Raw genomic sequence first — 19,772 nt, forward strand, 5'->3', positions numbered from 1 at the left:
TCAGACAGCCGAGTGTTGGTAGGTCGTACAAAGTGATTTGTTCAGCTAATCAATCCCTCATTAAATTGTGCTGGTGCTGGAATTTAACAATAGAAGCAATGAATGAGAAAAATAATCAAACATGTTTGCATTTTTCTCATGAGATATCTGTAGCTGTATGTCAGAAAAAATATTGAAAAGTCTTAATTTTTTTATAGCACTTACGTTATTTTGAATTATTAATAATAATTATTCTATGGTTATTTAATATATATACATTACAAATGCACACTCCCTGTTTAGACAAATGGTAAAAAACAATTGTAGTGGTTGTTCTGCACTTCTTTACACAGTACTGACAGCACTTTAGAAATCTCAACATATACTGTAGTATAATATACCTTAAGAATGTTGATATGTTAAGCAGGAGAGAAGAAGAGGAAAAACTGACTCTTCATTTCTCAAGCGGTCAGTCTGCAGATTGTGTTCGCCCTGTCTGGCTGTGTTAAAGGACAGAACCTCCAATCAACTATTTCTATAAAACGTAATTATGCAGTATCCCCTGACACTGGGTTGACATTTCTCTCCTCTGAATTCTTGATTAGCCACAGATTTTTGTTTATTGTTTGAGGTAAACAGGCAGAATGTCATTCGGAGATAGCAGTGGCCATTAGACATGGAAACCATCTCTGTGGATTTCTGTCATTTGAGAAAGTAATTAAGTGTTGTTATTGGCAGAGAGAGATTATGCAGGAATTAACTATGAATACAGTTTTTTGGTAATTAAAACTTGTCCAGAATTGAATTTGGCTCAATTGATGCCAAATAGATCCAGGCTAACTTGGTACAGATTCCCTTAATTACAGATACGTCTAAGAAAACACTGGGAATCTAAGCTGACTGTAAATAAACGGAAGTGCTTTACTTACCAAAATAAAAGGATTTCAGGAGGATTTCTCGCCGCAAATAGACTCTTTGGTCTGTTATCCGCACCACAACGGCGCATTTTCACCGCATAAAAAACTCTTTGGTCCTTTATCCGCACTACAACTGTGCATTCTCGACGCATATAGACTCTTTGGTCTGTTTCCCACGCTGCAACTGCGCATTCTCGCCGCTTTTAGCCTCTTTGGCCCTTTTTCTGACACCTAGCGTTTACACTTTGAATCTCACATTATAAAAACCTGCCGACCAATCTTAAATTATATTTCTAAAATACCTCACGGGCCACTTCAAAAAAGGAAACGGGCCGCAAATGGGCCGATCTAGGTAAACCAACAATATCAACCCTCACAATCAGAGCACCCAATGCTAAGACAGTAGCTGGCTGCTAGCATTATATAAGGCTTCAGGTAGTTGCTAATGTGGCTAACAACACACAGGGTGCTTACATTTGCAGCTAACAAGTAGATAAACACAGTACTAAACTCTACTAAAGGTTATAGAGACATTAAATAAGGGCTGCTAACTCAGGTGACGTTATAGACTCACTTTTCTCTCATGGACGCACATCAACACAAATGAGTATGAGAATGAGTAGCCAACACAGCTTTTCGCAGTCCAGTTCCTGCTGATTTCTAACTGCTGCACAAACTAACTACAGCCTTCTTGCTGCTGATCATGACTGAGCACATAATGAACCTTTTTATTTCCATGTTTCTGATGTTATGTGAAGACTTAATGACAAAAATTACCAGAAGTTACTGAGTATACGCAATAGCCTCACTGATGTAGAAGTTAAGGAATGAGGAGTCAGATCTTGTCACATATTCCCTTAAGAGATTAAGTGTCTCTCATGCTTGATAAATTCCCTTCCTTCTAGCCTTGGTTCAGTGTTTTTGTGTGGTAATATCCACGATCATGACTTGGCTGTAAATAAGCTGATGGTAGAGTAATGAGGAGTGTTGTCCCTGGTGGTCAGCAGAGAGATTAAGCACCCCTATTTGCTGAGTGAAATCAGGTAGGATGTGAGCACAGAGGACCGAGCACATGCCCGTAGCCAATGGGCCATAGAACACCCACATAATTGAAATTCATATGATGATACAGGCATGCACCTGAGGAAATTGAATGATTTCTCTTATATTAGCTTGTGAAGGTTGGCTGTATTGTTTGATTAATTTTGCTGAGTGTGCAAGTCATTTCTCTATAGGTTTTCTGGATATTATTTTTCATTTTTGAGTGGTATTGTAATGAAGTGGACCTAAGCTTAGAACCAGAATAGTACCAATTCAGTTATTTCAGAACACAAAACACTTTATTGTGTGAGAACAGCAGCCTTCTGTAGCATTCTACAATATGAGGTTATTAAAGTATGATATAATAATACAAAGAGAAAACTTTACTAAACAAGTATCAGTAAAGTAGTATTTTACAGTGCAGTGTTATTATTAAATATATGGTTCAAAGAGAGATAAAGAGACAAGATAAAAATCTGTAAACCATCAGAATAATGACTGAAACCAGGTGTTACTGAGATTAAGTGATGTAATAGAGATCAGGTGTTACTGAGATTCAGTTTAAGGGTGACCTGCTCTATAATACTTTACACACTTTATTGTGTAAGAACAATAGCAGTCTGTCGGATCTTACAATATGAGTATGCTTTAACTATACAAACAGACAATCTTATTTAACAGTTAACACACAGTATTTTGCAGTACAGTGCTATTATTAAATAAATGCTTTAAAGAGAGATAAAGAGACAAGCTAAAAATCTGTAAACCACCAGAATGATGCCTGAGATCAGGTGTTACTGAGATCAAGTGATGTAATAGAGATCAGGTGTAACAATCAGTTTAGGGGTGACCTGCCCTAACATAGATATAAAAAAACACAGTTTAAATCTCGTTCAATAAATAAAAAAATGTGTAAAACAATATGGATTATTGGATGTCAAATGGAAAAAGTTGACTTTTTTTTTTTAAGTCAAGCAGTATAGTACCAATTCAGTTATTGCAGAAAACAAAATACATTGTTATGTAAGGATAGTTAAGAAGATGCATGTGAACCCTATAAATTTCTGTAGCATTCTACAATAGGAGGTTCCTAAAGTATAATATAACAATATAAAAGATAATCTTGTTTAACAGGTAACACACAGTGTTATTATTGAATAAATGCTTTAAAGAGAAACAAAGAGAAAAGCTAAAAGTGTGTAAACCATTGAAATAATGAGACCCAGGTGTTACTGAGATCAAGTAAGGTAATGGAGATCAGGTGTTACATTCAGTTCAGGGGTGACCTGCCCTTGCATACATATAAAAAATAACGAATAAACACAGAGTTTGAAACTTATTCAATAAATCAAGATTCGTGTAAAAGCAATATGAATTATTAGATGTCAAATAAAAAAAAAACTTGCAAGGTGCAAGGGCTAATCACAGAGCAGCAAACACGTTACTAGGGCTACTCCCTTAAAATTTAATCATTTGTAAGAGACCATTAGTTGACTTTTTATTTTTTTAAGTCAAGCAGTATGGTACCAATTCAGTTATTGCAGAAAACAAAACACATTATTGTGTAAGAACAGTTAAAAAGAAGCATGTAAACCCTATAAAATTCTGTAGCATTCTACAATATGAGGTTCCTAAAGTATGACATAATAATACAGACAGACTTTTTTAACAAGTAACACAGTATTTTACAGTAGAATGTAACATACTGAGTAAAATAAATGATTTAAAGAGAGATGCTAAAAGTGTGTAAACCGTTATAATGATTAAGACCCAGGTGTACAGAGATCAAGTGAGGTAATGAAGATCAGGTGTTACATTCAGTTCAGGGGTGACCTACCCTTGCATACATATAAAAAAATACAAAAACACAGTTTAAAACTCATTCAGTAAAATCAAAATTCAGTGTAAAAGCAGTGTGAATCATTGAATGTCAAATCAAAAAATGGCTCATCGCAGAGAAACTGCTAAAAATCATACATAAGACGCACTGGTGATTTTTGGGAAAATTTAAGTATTTTATTTGCATCTTATAGTGTAAAAAAAATAGGGTGTATGTTTTTTTTATGTTTTTATATCCAGTACAGAATAACACTTTAGTAGTACTCGCTGAAAAGATTGAATAGATACATGAACTGCATTTACTACTTCTCAAACAAAAAAAAAAATATATATATATATATATAATTTATTGTGTATAATATAATTTGTGTGTTTTTGTTTGTGTAGAGGTTCCTGGTCGACGGAATGAGAAGTTTTATGACTGCTGTAAGGAGCCGTATCCTGATGTTACCTTCACAGTGGTGATGAGAAGGAGAACCCTGTACTACGGACTGAACCTCCTCATCCCCTGTGTGCTCATCTCCACCCTCGCACTCTTAGTGTTCCTGCTGCCCGCTGACTCAGGGGAAAAGATTTCACTGGGTAAAACACACACACACACACAAACTCTCTCTCTCATTCTCTCTTTTCTCATTCTCTCTTTATTTCTAACTAAACAGGGTTTAGCTGCTCTATGCTTATATATAAGGCTTTATCCACATTTCTAATGTGCGTCCCAACACTGAAGTAAAGTGCTATATAATAAAGGAATAAACTATTATAGACTGTGCTCATGTTTTACAGGAAACTGTGTTTAATATCAGCATTTCTCACTCCTGTCCTCGGGGGCCTCCAGCCAGCCCACATTTTGTTATCTTCCATAACACATCTGAGCCAGACACTCTGCTTTCCTCAACCTTTCAATACCTGGCTCAGGTGTGTTCAGTGATGGAACTGAAATAGAACTGAAATGTGGACTGAGGAGAATCTCTGGAGACTGAACTGAGAACATTTGGCTTACAATACTTGAACCCACCTTGACACCTTTTTGTACAAATAGCCATCTTTTCACTAGAGCAAATAAGGTAAGCTTATATTAGACAGCAGTCAGAGAGTTTCTGGCAGACATAAGGTAGGTTTCCGTACATGTAGGTTTTATAATACCAACCTCAAAGGTTTTGCAAAAGTTATGCGCAGCTACAAAAGTTTGTGCTTTCATCCAATACAGAACAGTTACACAAAAAAACTTTAAATGACGTAGGCTGCTGTGATTAGGAGCAGCATCAAACCAGTCTGATTTTTACAAAATCATATTTACAGAGTGTGTGACTTTCATTTCTGTGCAGGATGCTTTTATTCCATTACATCTTTACATAGAAATGATAAAGAATTAGTTGCTAGATGCTATTTTAATGTTTAGAATGTTGGCTTTCTCAACTTTAAAGCAGCATCTACTGATGATTAATAAGCATAATATCATCTCTGCTGTTCCTCTGCTCCTAACTGCACTTTAACTTCAGTGAAGTGGACAGTCTTTTTTGTGTAAAATCCTTTAATATTTTCATGTTTCCGTATGTGTAGCTTGTGAAGGTTTTTTTTTTTGGGCTCTGATTTTATTATACCAACCTCAAAGGTTTGACAAACGTTATGTGCTGTTCCAAATTTTTGTGCTTTTATCTAATACAGAAAAGTTACACAAAAAAAAAGATTCAAATGACATAGGCTACTATGTTAGCAATAGGAGCAGCATCAAAATAAGGAAAATGGAGACATCCAACACCTTTAAAGCAGCATTAGGTCTTATAATGTTCCACCGATGATTAATAAGCATAATAGCATCTCTGCTGTTGCTCTGTTTCTAACTGCACTTTATACCTTTAGTGAAGTCTTTAGGCAGTCTTTTTGTGTAAAATCCTATAATATTACTCTACTGCAGCAGTCTACATGTTCATTTTACTTTTAGACTCTCAGCTTGTCCAGAAATGCATGTCTAAGTGTGTCCTTTATTGGTGTCTCAAAGCTGCATGAGCCACTCTAAGACTGACGCAAACAAGCCTTTCATGTTGCAACAGAGAGACCGGCGTGTGTGAGTGTGTAATGAGGGAAATTAAGGACTACTGGGCTGGAAAGCTCTTTTAAATGGGTGTTGCTACAATCCCAATTTGACATTTTAAAATTTGCTTTACAACAAAAGCTGCAGGGATAAACCTCAATAAATGCCATTTTGTGTGGTTTCTGAGTAGCAATATGTTTATTTGCATATTTGCTTTTGTGTGAGTGTGTGTATGCGTGCAACCTGAATCTACAGTCCATTGCACAAACACATTATGTGTGGTTTCAGCTCTTTGTGTAGAGTATATGTGCGAATTGCCTCCATGACTTATGCTGGTTTCATGCTCACCTCAATTTACAGGCTGTGTGTGTCGCCTCACCTCAGCAGACCTGCATCCCCTGAGCAGGTCACACTCAGCCCAGCCTGCTTTACTCTGCAATGCTCTGGGGACTGTCTGTGTCCTGTCATCCTGATCCAGGTCCAGACAGCTACAGAAAGAGCCATATTACCGTAGTCAGTACAGGGTGATAGCCATTTCATCGTTGTTTTTGTCCAGCACTTAACGATATGCACAACTAATACCGGTTTACATTATATAGCAGTGTCCAATAGGTGTAGAAATTCTGGTAGTTCTCTATAATGTGTCTATAATAAACAGTCCCAGTCAAAAGTGTGGACACCTTCTCATTCAGTGTTTTTTTTTTATTGTAGATTAATAATAAATACATGGAACCTATTTAGGGACATGTATGGAATTACGTAGTAAACAAAAATATATTTGGCCTCCACAATCCTCTGATCTAAACCCAACTGAGATGGTGATTTGGGATGAGCTGGAGCCTCACAATGTGAAGGAAAAGCAGCAACTATTGCTCAGCACCTCCAGAACCTACATATCTCCATTTCCAGCATACTTGAGGCAAGGCAATGGGAATTATCAGTGTTTGAGTGAGGCCTGATAGTGAGTGCCAGATAGGTAAAACATTCGATTTCTGAAGTTTTGTGGCATGTACTTAAGAAATAATACACTCAGGGTTCATGCTATAAAGTGTAATATTGGCACTGCAATTGTAATGACCTGCGGGATATGCTTGTGAGCATGGGCCTAGCTAGTTGACTTTTAGGATGCCTATATTTGGTCCCAGCACACCTAAAATGAGAGAAAAAATTTGCGTATTTGCTTTTTTTTAACAGCTGTTTGTCTCTGATAAGCTAAAAAAAATATCTTAGAAAGTATATCATTAAACAAAATTTTAATAACAAAATTACTGCATTTCCCCATTTTTTGTGCAAATAGTATGATCCACCTTTTGCCCACAAACACATTCACACAAACACTCAAACAGGACTCTTTATGTTGTGATTATCTGACATTTTTTTATTTAGTAAGCTAATGCTGTAGGGTGTTAATCCGTCACTGTCCACTGAGAATCTAGCTGTGCCATTGGCCAATCTGAGTATTGATATTAAAGCCAAGGTGCTAGACTAATAGAGAACGCCACTGTACTGTATGTGTACCAGCTATTAAATGTTACAGAATGATATTTGTAGATATGATGAGATAGATTATGCCCTACTCTTAATCTGTCCTGTTTGTGTGGCCAGCCTGCCAGCCATGGATGTTTGTTTTTGCTGGGGAAAAATAAAGAACACAGGTTCATGTGATTGAATATGAGAGCCATGCTAATGTAGAACCATTATTTAAATAATAACCATTATTTAAAAATGTGTTTATTTTATTGTCTTCTTATGTGCTAAAAATATGTTTAAATGAAATGAAAACACCTGTCCCCTATGCGTAATAATTTGTGTGTCTGACGTGACTCTAAATTATTCTGTTTAATTTGGTGCTCACCCCTACACGCAAGCCTATCCAGAAGCACTTGTTTTTAGTGAAATATAGGAAATAATTTTGAAGTATTTCAGTCCATGAGTGGATTTATACTCATTTCCTAAGCATGGAACCTGACGTTTTATGCTTTGATTAAGTGCTTCACCATGGCTTGATTGCATTATGCATGAATGCAGTGTGTTGAGGTGATGGAACTGATGGAGAATTTAATGGGGACAGATGTGGCAGGATAAAGGGGAGGGAAGAGAGGGTTCATCTGCTAAAGCAGCACCCAGGGAGCATTTCCCAAAAGAGAGCGGTGTGTCTGCTTAGAGAGAGAGGGAGAGTAGAAAACAGGATTTAATAGCTGATGAAGAAGAACATTCTCTTTCATTAGAGCAGCAGGCTTGTAGTATCTGAAATTTGAAAATATTGCATGACCATAGGGCGTTGTGCATGGTGGTGTGCTTAACTTAAATATGTTTTTAACATATAGTAAAGCTATGAAGTTAGAAAAATAAAGTTAATTCTTGAATGGAGACTGAACATGTTTTCTGTTTATGCTCTTAAAGATGCTATAAAATGCGTTCTTCTAGAATAAGAGTATTATATGTAGTGGATGTATAAATAGTACTAGTAGCTCTGGAAAAAAAATGAGATCACTTGAAAAATATGAGTTTCTTTGATTTTACCAAATTGAAAACCTCTGGAATATGATGAAGAGGAAGATGGATGATCACAAGCCATCAAACCAAACTGAACTGCTTGAATTTTTGCACCAGGAGCGGCATAACGTTATGAGTTGTGAGTTGGCTTGCGGTGCATTATGCACAAACAACCTCACTTTCCCATGCTTTATATTGCATTCCATTTAAACCTGATGAAGCTTGGATGGTTGGAGTTCCAAGTATAAAATTTAAACTAAAACATGCCTGTAAGTCAGACTTTCTATTTCGAAACTTGGACAAGCTTAACCAAACCTTAATTCTAAATTCAAGATGGTTGCACCACATCAGTAGTAAAAGCAGTAGATTATTATTATACAGTTTATTAGTTCTTCCATATATTTGTGTCTTGAATCAGTGTGCGCATGGCAAAGTGATGCCCTGGGTAGTGCTGTTGCTGCACAACAATGCTTACTCTTAACAATGGTAAAAGATAATAACAATAATAATTACTCTCATTTTGGAGTGTGTGTGTGTGTGTGTGTCTGTGTTATGCATAATAGCTAGCAGGCATGCTCCAAAGTGCCTGCTAATGAGCTAAAATCACTCCATCTGTGTTGATCACTGAGATTTGTAGAGGTTTATCGATCTGCAGAGTTCATTAAGGAACTTTTGGTCAGTGGGCAGTGACTCATGCTCTGTGGTAAAAGAACAGAAGCTAGAATACTCCTCCGTACAGAAGCGAGTCTTCTGCCTTTAGTAGAACTGCAGTTACTGCAGAAGCTCTAATGTTGAAGATATTTAGAATAAACCAGTGAGGTGTGACTGATGCGGAAATGGATTTGAAGTGCTGAAAGGAGAGTGAATGATTGATTGTGTTGAATTCTAATAAGATTAAATGTACACTCACGTACACACTGCTGGTGTGTACAAATGAGACAAATGAGACCGATTGCTTTTCACTTACTGTTTCCTATCATTTATCTTCTCCTGTAGGAATCACTGTGCTGCTGTCTCTGACTGTCTTTATGCTCCTGGTGGCTGAAATCATGCCAGCAACATCAGACTCAGTGCCACTGATCGGTGAGTCAAGTTGACCATTGTAATGATCAGGTATCAGGTGTTGTCAGGCTGGTGCTGACTTGACAGTTTAAGGGGTGAAAAAAAAAAAAAAGCGAGAGAGAAAGCTGATAAGGTCGAGAGGGGACCGCTGGTTCTTTAGTGAAAAGCAGCTTTGCCTCTGGCCTCATTTGTCAGATTCACTGCTATTGATCATCCTCACTGACTTTCTGAAAGATAGATGCAGTCAGTAAATCTGTGAAAGAGGAAAGGAACTGTATGTGAGATGTGATGAAAGCCCTCTACCTTTCTCCAATTCAAATTAGGACACTTTACAATTCTTAATTAGTACTAAAATTTCAATCTCCATTTGCTTCCCAGTTTCTGAAAGATATTTATTGAGTGTTGCTGCAGTTTTGTGCAAGTTTCAATGCCTTAAAGAGGTACATTTATTTTGTTAACAGTAGTTTGGTAAAATATAGAAGTCTTTAATTTTCCCTTTAAAAATAAAAGCAATTCATATTAGAATGACAGAATAAGCCATGAAATGTTTGACTTCTCAAGGGAGCAGAACATTTAAGCAAATTAAACAAAAAAAATACACATACAAATATAATAAACCAAATGTTCAGTTATAATTATATGAAAGTAACATGCCAAAATAGTGTAAGGAAATAGTAAAAATTATAAATAGTAAGAACTATAAAATAATATCTGCCAGTGATGGTAAAACTTGCATTATATGACCTTGTTTTTGGCATACTATCTAGAGTATCACCTAATTACAGTTGGAGGCCAAATGAGCTGGCCTGAAAGAAGCAAAAGAAATCTGCGTGTTTAAGAACTGACTCGTTTGCCTACACAAAGCTAAGAAATATTTCTGCTGCCATGAGAAGATGTAATGTTAGGTTGAGTCTTCTTGTTGTAAATATTATTGGAATGGTAAGTAGTTGCATACTGTGCCACTATTGTGTGTGTAAAAATGTAGGGATAGAAAACATTTTTAAACCACATGTGCTCAACTTGGCAGCATGGTAACAGCACCCTCAGTCTCTTATAGTGCTTTTCCACCAAACTAACTCAGGTTCTTGAATCAGTTCCTTTCAGGGCTTATAAGCTCTGTGGTGGTTTTCAGTTTCCACCAGCCCATGTTTCCACCAGTGTTAGTGGAATCGTCAACATGGTTTACACTGAAGAACCTACTATTCTTCGTTTTCCGCTAAAAACAAAAGTTTCTGGTTCTGGAACCTACTTTTAATGGTGGAAACGCGGCGAATGGTTAACAATTAGGTTTGCGAACCAGAACAGTGCCTGTTCCACATTGGTTGAAAAGCACTATTAGTGAGAACTAGAATTACCTTCTAACCTTGCTATAACTAGCATTAGCTCTGCCCTGTACTTTCACATAATATTACCATCAAAGCAGCAAAGCTTTTTGTCAGTGTGTGAGAATGCCTCACAGGTCCCGTTCATGAGGTTCTGAGCCTTTCACATCTAAAATCTTGTATATGATACTCAAATTTAAATACATAGTCAACATCCCAAAGTTCTGAGAGCAAGGCTTGAGTACTATATAAGACAGGGTCACAGGAAATAGCACATAAAATACAATGTTTATATGCCATCATATTTATATGCCATAGCACAGTTTTTATAATAAAGAGAAAACATGTATAAATAAGTTAGTACTATGTTGGAAAGTTAGAATATGAAGCAGGAACCATTGAGAGCAGTTCTTTTTAAGTAAAACAAAATGTTCAGTTTCTTAAAATGTTGCGACTGCACTGTATGCTGTCCTTAGGTTCTTGTTTTATTAATGTTATTAATGTGTAGTTTAAAAAGTAAATCAGAATCCACAAAATCAATCTTTTGTCTGTGAAACCAACTTTCCACTTCCTGTTTTTTCCTCTTTTCTTCACAGATTAAAAATTATATTTAATATAAATGTAATAATTTATTTGTGTGTATGTGTTTGTGTGTTTTAGCTCAGTACTTTGCCACCACAATGGTGATCGTAGGGCTTTCAGTCATTGCTACAGTGCTCGTGCTACAGTACCATCACCATGACCCAGACGGTGGCAAGATGCCAAAATGGGTAAGTCTTCTCTTATCTTCTCTTCTGTTCTCTCTCTATTATCTCTCTCCCCTTTTCGTCCCCATTTAACTTTTGAAGGTTACAGCATGTGTTCCAGTGGAGAGCGTGGCCCATAAGCTCAGTCCGCTGGGAGACAGTGACTGGAATAAGAATACGCTCTGGGTGTTAGGGTCATTTTGTGCTCAGTGTCTCAGATTACCCTTTTTATACAGTCAGTCACATCGACTTTAAACTAGTGTTTATCCAAGGTATAGATTCAGTTCAATTACTGTCTATTTTCCATCCATTTTAATAAATATATGTAATACATTTTACCTGATTATAGTTGATTAAAGTTTATATGGATTTCACACAGTTAACTAAGCCATAAAAAAACAGTTATTTAACAAGCCCACATGCATTGCTCATTTCATCAGTTTGTAAAAGTGAGATTTCTGTATATAGTATAAATTATGTAATAAAGTAGGAAGAAGTCTTGAATCTAAAGAGGGCATTTAGAGACACAGATCTGTTTTCTGTGTGATGTCTAGAAGTTTTTTATGTTTTAATGTGTAAATGAACATTAAATGTGCATGTTTGGAGGTATTCTAAAAACGTTTGCTATTCTTTTGATTTGTTTTAACAGTAAATTGAAAGAACAGAAAGGCCGAATACCAAATACCAAACACAGTTTTATGCAGGTTTTCATTTCTTCTGCTACTTTTTTCTCCATTGAATAAATGAAACTGAAAATGATTTGTAGTTTTGTCTGGCTTTTCAAAGAAAACACAGCTGCAAAACTACCAATTAAAAAATATTTATTGAACAGTTTAATATTCCTGCAGACAAACAAACAAAGTGTAATACATTTACATCAGCAGCGCACTTCTAACCAGGAATTTACATCAGCAGTCAAAAATGTACCTCACTAGTTCTACTCAAGTGACATTTGCTGTATTTTACGAATTATAAGGTGCACCATATTACAAGAACGTCAAATTTTTTGGTCTATTTTCATACATAAGGCGCACTGGATTACAAGGCGCATAGCAATCACGCTAGCACTACAGTTAGCGGATAATGCTAATACTGCTCCAGCCTCAGCGTGGAGAAACTTCACTGAAACTACTGTAAAGCTGTACTTTAGCTTAACTTCTCCTTGGACCGGTAAAATTCATACATAAGGTGCACTGATGTTTTTTTGGAAAAAATAGAGTAAATGAAATTTAAAAAGAGAAAGGCTTCTGATCTTTTGATTGGCAAACGGATGCAAAGACTATGTTAGCTTAGCTAAAGCAAAAAAATGAACTTAAACCTGCCATTTGTCAGCTCATGCTGGCCCACCTTCTCCCTCCTGGCACTGTATACAGCAGCTCTCTGAGTGTTGCTGGAGGAGGGGATGTATTGTGGGCCCACTGCCACTGCTGTAAAAAATATTGTTAACGGAAACATTGCAATATGACTTTAATTAATAAATTATCCAGCCTTTTCGCTTATTCATAATTCTGGTTGCCTAATATAAATTTGGGTGGATCATTTAAAAAGCCGGCCCTGGCATCACTCTTGCAGTTTCATTTGTTTCTGATTCTAAAAACTAATTAACTTGGAGACTCTGTATGATATAGAGTTGAAGCAAGTAACTGATTCAGTATTATAGATTATGTTTTTATATTAATTTTTAGGTCTCTTCCAGCTGCCTGAAGGTTTAGAGCAAAAAGAGACAGAACAAATTTATATAGACAGCTTAATTCCATAGCCATTACTAACGTTAACAGGAAAAATATGGTATAGAAGGTTTGGAACTCTCAATCCTCCAATCCTCCAACCCTTCAAAATCTAGTATCTAAACACATGTAACTAATACCTCTGATAATTGATTGTACATTTAATATCTGTGGCTCAGTTATTTCTGCTCTGAATTGCCTAATTTTAGTTTTTCTCATGTGTTCAGACTCGTGTGCTGCTGCTGAACTGGTGTGCGTGGTTCCTGCGCATGCGGAGGCCCGGCGAGGAGCGAGTCCGCTCAGCCTGCCACAACAAGCAGCTGCACAGGGGCAGCGTGTCCAGCGTGGAGTTGTCCGTCAGCCAGGGGGCGCTGCAGCCCAACAACAGCAACATGCTCTACATCGGCTTCAGGGGCATGGAAGGTGTCCACTACACCACCTCACCCGACTCCGGGATGCTCTGCGGCCGCATCATGGGAGGCAGTGAGGAGGACGTGCTGTTGCCGGGAGCAACAGTGTCATCGTATCAAGGCAGGGTTGGAGTTGGAGGCAGAGTCACCGGAGGAGTTGTGGGAGGAGCCACAGAGACTGAATTAGCCAAGATTCTGGAGGAACTGAGGTACATTGCGAGGAGATTCCGTAACCAGGATGAAGACGAGAGCGTGTGTAACGAGTGGAAGTTTGCTGCAGCTGTCATCGATCGTCTCTGTCTGATGGCCTTCTCCATCTTCACCATCCTCTGCACTTTTGGCATTCTTATGTCTGCACCCAACTTTGTGGAGGCCATCTCTAAAGACTTCTTTAATTAGAACTGAAGTGTTGTAAAGACTCGCAGTGGAACGATCTTAAAACCACAGCACAGCAACCCAACTTTCTTCAACAAACCACTAACAATTACCAATGACCTGATGTTGGCAATTGTTTTAGATGAAACAGTGGCTGACAGTGGCTTGCATTTTAAGGCAGTGTAAAATTGCTAAATGTTCTCTTAACTCATAAGAGCCCGGACCCAGTACTTCATTCATTTATTTATTTAAATTTTTTATCTATTTATTTTATTTTTTAATTTATTTCTTTTTCTTTTTGTATTTATTTATTTACAAAATTACATAATCAGATAAATTAAGCAGTTTAATTGAGCTGCTCATTAGTGTTTATTCTTGCTGTGACAACATGGTCACATGACTTCTGTAAATAGTTTAGTAATATGGAGTATTTTTGTTGTATTTCCAGAAATGGGGTCAGAACTGGTAATATACTGTATGTAATACATCACATATTATTAGAGCATTTAGATTGTGTAATATCTTGGAACATACCTTTATAATGAGCTGTTTATTTCTCGAGCGCTAATCGAGCACATCTACATTCTGTAAATAAGGTCACATGATCACACATTCACATACTGTCCCGTGATGCACTCAGGATGTTCAGTATATGTCGCTTAGGGACTTCTTTAGTTAAACTGAATGAGTGCTGTAAAAAACTGTAGGGAAGCTGTAAAGGTCTGTGATACACGTGTTACCTTGGGCTCTTTTTGGGTTAAGGACACGTAGCAGAAAGGCAGAAAAATTCATATGTATATTTTGATGATGTTGAGATAAAGCACTTCATTAAGCATAGATTATTAAAAAAAATTGTTTGCAAAAGTAGGTGCTATTCATTATCTGGTTTTGCAAATTACCTCTTCGTTTATCATCTAATAAGTCCAGATATATGGTACAAATAGCAGTGAAATGCATTGATGTCTGCCTGATCACATAAAACAAATACAAAATATAAAACTAGATACAAATATGTGAAATAGCATAAAATGAATTGACAACAAATAGTTGCAAAAATATATATAAATACTGTTCAAACAACAGAACGAATAAACTGTAAAATTTATTTCAGCTTCTCCTCAACCATGGTCCACAATATAGTTTCATGCAAGCAAGCTGCACAGAGACAGCCATCTTCAAGTAATTTTACATATCTTTTTAAATATTTGAAATTTGAATTTGAAGTCACAAATTTTGAGCTACTGTTTTGGTTTAAATTTAATATATAATATGGAATCAATTCTGTATGGAATTTAGCAGCTCCCTCAATCGGTGTCAATGAATGGCTGATATAGTTGAAGGACGATCTGCGATTATGATGTACTATTTAAACTTTTAGGACCAAACCCATATAAAACAGCATATTATCAGTCTATTGCAAAAAAAAGTTGCACAAGCTGTTCTAGTGCATTACTAGCATTGATTGCTAGGCAGGTAGCTAACATAAACATACCCACATATTCTGTAGCTAGCGTACCTGAAGCTAAATTACACCATTTGTACACAAAGACACTCAGGCCTAATATATACAATGTTTATGATCACTTCTTTCCCTTCTTTCTGTTCTAGCTTCCTGATGGACAACTCCATTGGGTTATTATGGGTAAGTTGGGGTATTGGAACTAGTGGGAGGTGCCCCCTTAAGGGAGATTCCAAAAACACTGTTGATGTACTTTCCTGCACTGACCGTCACAGAATTTAAACAGGCGCTCACACAGTTTGTTACATTCAATTCATAACCAGTAATTTCCTGTGGCCCCAGGCCAGATTGGGGTCCTAGGCTTTTGATTGGTTTGCTTGCCTTGTTGCAACGGGCCTGATTTAGAATCAGATGACAAATATCTTAAATGTTATTTTAGATTTAATATTACCTATAAAACAGTGTATATGTAAACATTATAAACAACATTATATATATTTTATCATCATTACACAGCACTTTGAGGGCAATAAGAGACAATTAAATTATATACAATTTATCAGTTTTCTGTTTATTATTTGAAATCTGTGGATGTTGTAAAGAGCCTGTATTTTATAATAATTTGATACTGATTAATAAGGAATCAAATGTTTCAATTATTAATAACACTGAAAGTATAAAATGGTGGTGTATTTTAGATGCAAAGTACACTGAGAAAGGAACTGAGTTTAATGTGTAAGTGCTAATGCTGGATGTATGAAGAAGAGTCATTGCAGTTCTATAGAAAGGTTTTAATTTTTCCATAAAAGTTACAGTAATTTTACTTGAGTAGGAATTTTTGTTTACTGTCTTTAAAACAGTCCATGCTATTGGTTTATACACACCAGTTGCACTGATTTACCAATTACTTTCTCCCAGTTTACAGCAATACACACATTTTTTAAGGTATCCTGTTGTGAACTGTATAGTTAAGTGTTGTTCAGTATTGATGTCACAGTGCGTTGGTGTAGGTGTGCAGTAGAGTGTTGAGGTCATTTTTGTATGTAAGATGTTTGCTACTAGATTTCTTCTCCTTTTTGTCCTTCAGGAAGCGTCAGTGTTTCATGCTATATAAACTTTATTCAGATTAAATCATTCCCTCCAAAAAACAGCACAAAATCACTAAAATGACTGTACTGTTGTTGACTGTACAGACAGTAGAATTTAAGTTAATCACCACAGTGTTAATTCCTTGTTGTGAATAGCACACACAAGTGCAGTCAAGCACACAAAGAAAAAGAGTTCAGCTTCAGCATTTTAGTCCTGTATTTGCGTTTTCTCATGTCTGCATTTTCTTTTCTCTATTCTCATGTTTGGGCATTTGTGCATTCCAGTTTTGTGAACACTTTACAAATAAATGTATTTTTATAAATGTCAGATTTTATGCTTCCTAAGATTTGCACTTTGGTATTCCAGAGCCTGAAGGTCTCTTCCTGCTATAGAGGTCATATTATGGAAAACCTGGATAACATTCTTTTTTTTTTTTTTTTTTTTACGTTTTGAAATGTGCCAACTGCTCCCCAGTACATACAACCCACACATACAAATTAACTTACACTTATAGCACCTTTCTTATATCCAAGGACTCATTACATTCCACATTCTACACAATCCATTACACTCAGCACTCAACTAACACACACTGATAAAAAGCAGCAGCCAATTGCACACCTGAAGGACTGCATCAAGGACTAGGGTTCATCCAGAATGGAAGGCCAGTCCTAATCTGTGCATAATGGCATATACACTTATTTACACACATACATACAGCTCTGGAAAAAAATAAGAGACCACTTCAGTTTCTGAATCAGTTTCTCTGATTTTGCTATTTATAGGTTTATGTTTGAGTAAAATGAACCTTGATGTTTTATTCTATAAACTACGGACAACATTTCTCCCGAATTCCACATAAAAATATTGTCATTTAGATCATTTATATGTAGAAAATGAAAAATGGCTGAAAAACAAGTTCATATTCATATAGTTTTAAGAGTTCAGTTTGGTGAAATAACCCTGTTTTTTAATCACAGTTTTCATGCATCTTGGCATGTTCTCCTCCACCAGTCTTACACACTGCTTTTGGATAATTTTATTCCACTCCTGGTGCAAAAATGAAAGCAGTTCAGCTTGGTTTGATGGCTGTGATCATTTACTTCCTCTCGATTATATTCCAGAGGTTTTCAATTTGGTAAAATCAAATCTTTTTTTATTCTAGAGCTGTATATACATAAAGACATTCTCATTTAAACACACACCAGGGTGATTTAGATCAAGCAGTTCACCTGATCGCCACGTTTTTGACAATGGGACAAAGCATCCTTGGACAAAATCCACACAGACACAATGAGAACATGGAAATTTCACCCAGGTAGAGACTTGAACCCAAGACCCCAGGGCTAGTGTTAGCAAAAATGCAAAAAAAAGTGCAAAAACGGCTTGTTTTGAATTCAATAGGATTTCACAGAGTAAACACATTCATGTACATACTCCTAGACGTTTGTTTTGTGCTCAGACTGCTTTTTTAATGAAAGACCTTTTATTGCAGTCTATGAGTACAGAGCCTATATTTAAGTACATACACTGGTATGCCAAAAGTCATGGGACATGTCGTACATATTGTGTACTATGATTTTGCCATGTCCCAAAGCAGCTAAAGAACACTCCAAAAATCAGCAGGATATGCGTCTAAGGCCACTAGAAAACATCATGCCCTCCTAAAAACTGCACAAAATGACTCACATGACTGTACTGTTGTCGACTCAACAGGCTTTGAGTGAATTTGGCTGGTGTTCAGCCTCACTCACAAGATAACACCTCACAACTAATCCTGGTGTAGGCATTCTCAAGTCACCCCCTAAGGTAACACTTCAAGATAAATGTACATACTGCCATCTCATTACATTTTTTCAGTATGTCAGTGTATAATCACACTTAATGGCACATTAATAAAAACAGTATGTTTAATTAAGAGTTTAAAAAAAAGTACCAGTAAGTTTTTAGTATAAAAAAACACACATTGCACAAACATTACAATGGTATGAAAAGGTTTGGGCACCCCTGATCATTTTCTTGATTTTCCTTTATAAATCACTGGTTGTTCAGATCAGCAATTTCAGTTAAATATATCATCTAGAAGATGAACACAGTGATATTTAAGAAGTGAAATTAAGTTTATATGACATACAGAAATGTGTAATAATTATTTAAACAAAATAAGGCAGGTCCATAAATTTGGGCACCCCAACAAAAAATGACATCGATATTTTTATCAGCTCTTCCTTTTGCAGAAATAACAGCCTCTAAACTCTTCCTATAGCTTCTAATAAGAGTCTGGCATCTAGCTGAAGGTATTTTGGACCAATCTTCTTTACTAAAGATCTCCAGTTCAGTCAGGTTTGATGGTTTTCGAGCATGAACAACCTGCTTTAGATCATGGGTGCCCAAACTTTTTTATACCACTGTATAAGTGGGCATATTAAAAGTCCTATAGTACTGCTTAAATATAACTGTGGTTATCTGCTGTGCATCTACTATCTTCTGCACACAGATACCAGCGTAAATCAGTGTGTATCACACGGAAATGTGATCAGCTCTCACCATCTTTGTTCAGGTATTACATTTTTAATCTTAATCTTATCGTGGACCTCCAGAGTCACAGGGTGAAGGGATTATGGATCTCACTGTCACACTGCCACGGCTAAGACACCTAAAAAAACACGACACACAGAGTGAGTGCAGATACTCATCATGCAAAGCATGATCAGAAGAACGGAATGTCTGCCCTGGATCTTTCTGAGATGTTTCATCAGTAATATACAGGAGTGTAAACACTATGTTGCCAAAAGTATTCCTTCATTCATCTAAATTATTGAATTCCGGTGTTCCAATCACTTCTATTGTATAAAACCAAGCACCTAGGCTTGCAGACTGCTTCTATAAACATTATTGAAAGAACTTACTTTTCACTACTAAACAATTCAACAGCCTACTATCAGTGGTATTATAATGAAGTGGAAGCAACTGGGATCCCCAGCAACTCAGCCACAAACTGATTGCAACATAAAATGACAGAGCCGGATCAGCAGATGCTGACTTTAAGAGGTTGGTTTTCAAATTAGCTCATAGAGCGTAGGGAGCTTCAAGGAATGGGTTTCCATGACCGAGCAGCTGCATCCAAGCCTTATATCACCAAGTGCAATGCAAAGCATCAGTTGCAGTGGTATAAAACACACTGGAAACAGTGCAGACAGATTCTCTGGATTGACAAATCACACTTCTTTTCTAGCAATCTGATAGACTGAAGACTATTGACTGCATTGTGCCAGGTG

General features: G+C 36.6%; 1 protein-coding gene across 1 annotated transcript in view; it reads left to right on the forward strand.

Annotated features, from left to right (window-relative positions):
• Nucleotides 1-16,821, forward strand: part of LOC103033738 (neuronal acetylcholine receptor subunit alpha-7) — a 41,341-nt gene extending 24,520 nt beyond the window's left edge. Inside the window, exons 7-10 of the mRNA XM_007231195.4 lie at nucleotides 4,164-4,358; nucleotides 9,301-9,387; nucleotides 11,349-11,458; nucleotides 13,389-16,821. Of these exons, the coding sequence (XP_007231257.2) occupies nucleotides 4,164-4,358; nucleotides 9,301-9,387; nucleotides 11,349-11,458; nucleotides 13,389-13,970 (974 nt within the window). The 3' untranslated portion in view covers nucleotides 13,971-16,821. The remainder of the gene's footprint in view (nucleotides 1-4,163; nucleotides 4,359-9,300; nucleotides 9,388-11,348; nucleotides 11,459-13,388) is intronic.
• The last annotated feature ends 2,951 nt before the right edge of the window (nucleotides 16,822-19,772 follow it).

This window comes from Astyanax mexicanus, chromosome 2 (genome assembly GCF_023375975.1).
Source record: "Astyanax mexicanus isolate ESR-SI-001 chromosome 2, AstMex3_surface, whole genome shotgun sequence".
In the NCBI taxonomy this organism is placed as follows: Eukaryota; Metazoa; Chordata; class Actinopteri; order Characiformes; family Acestrorhamphidae; genus Astyanax; species Astyanax mexicanus.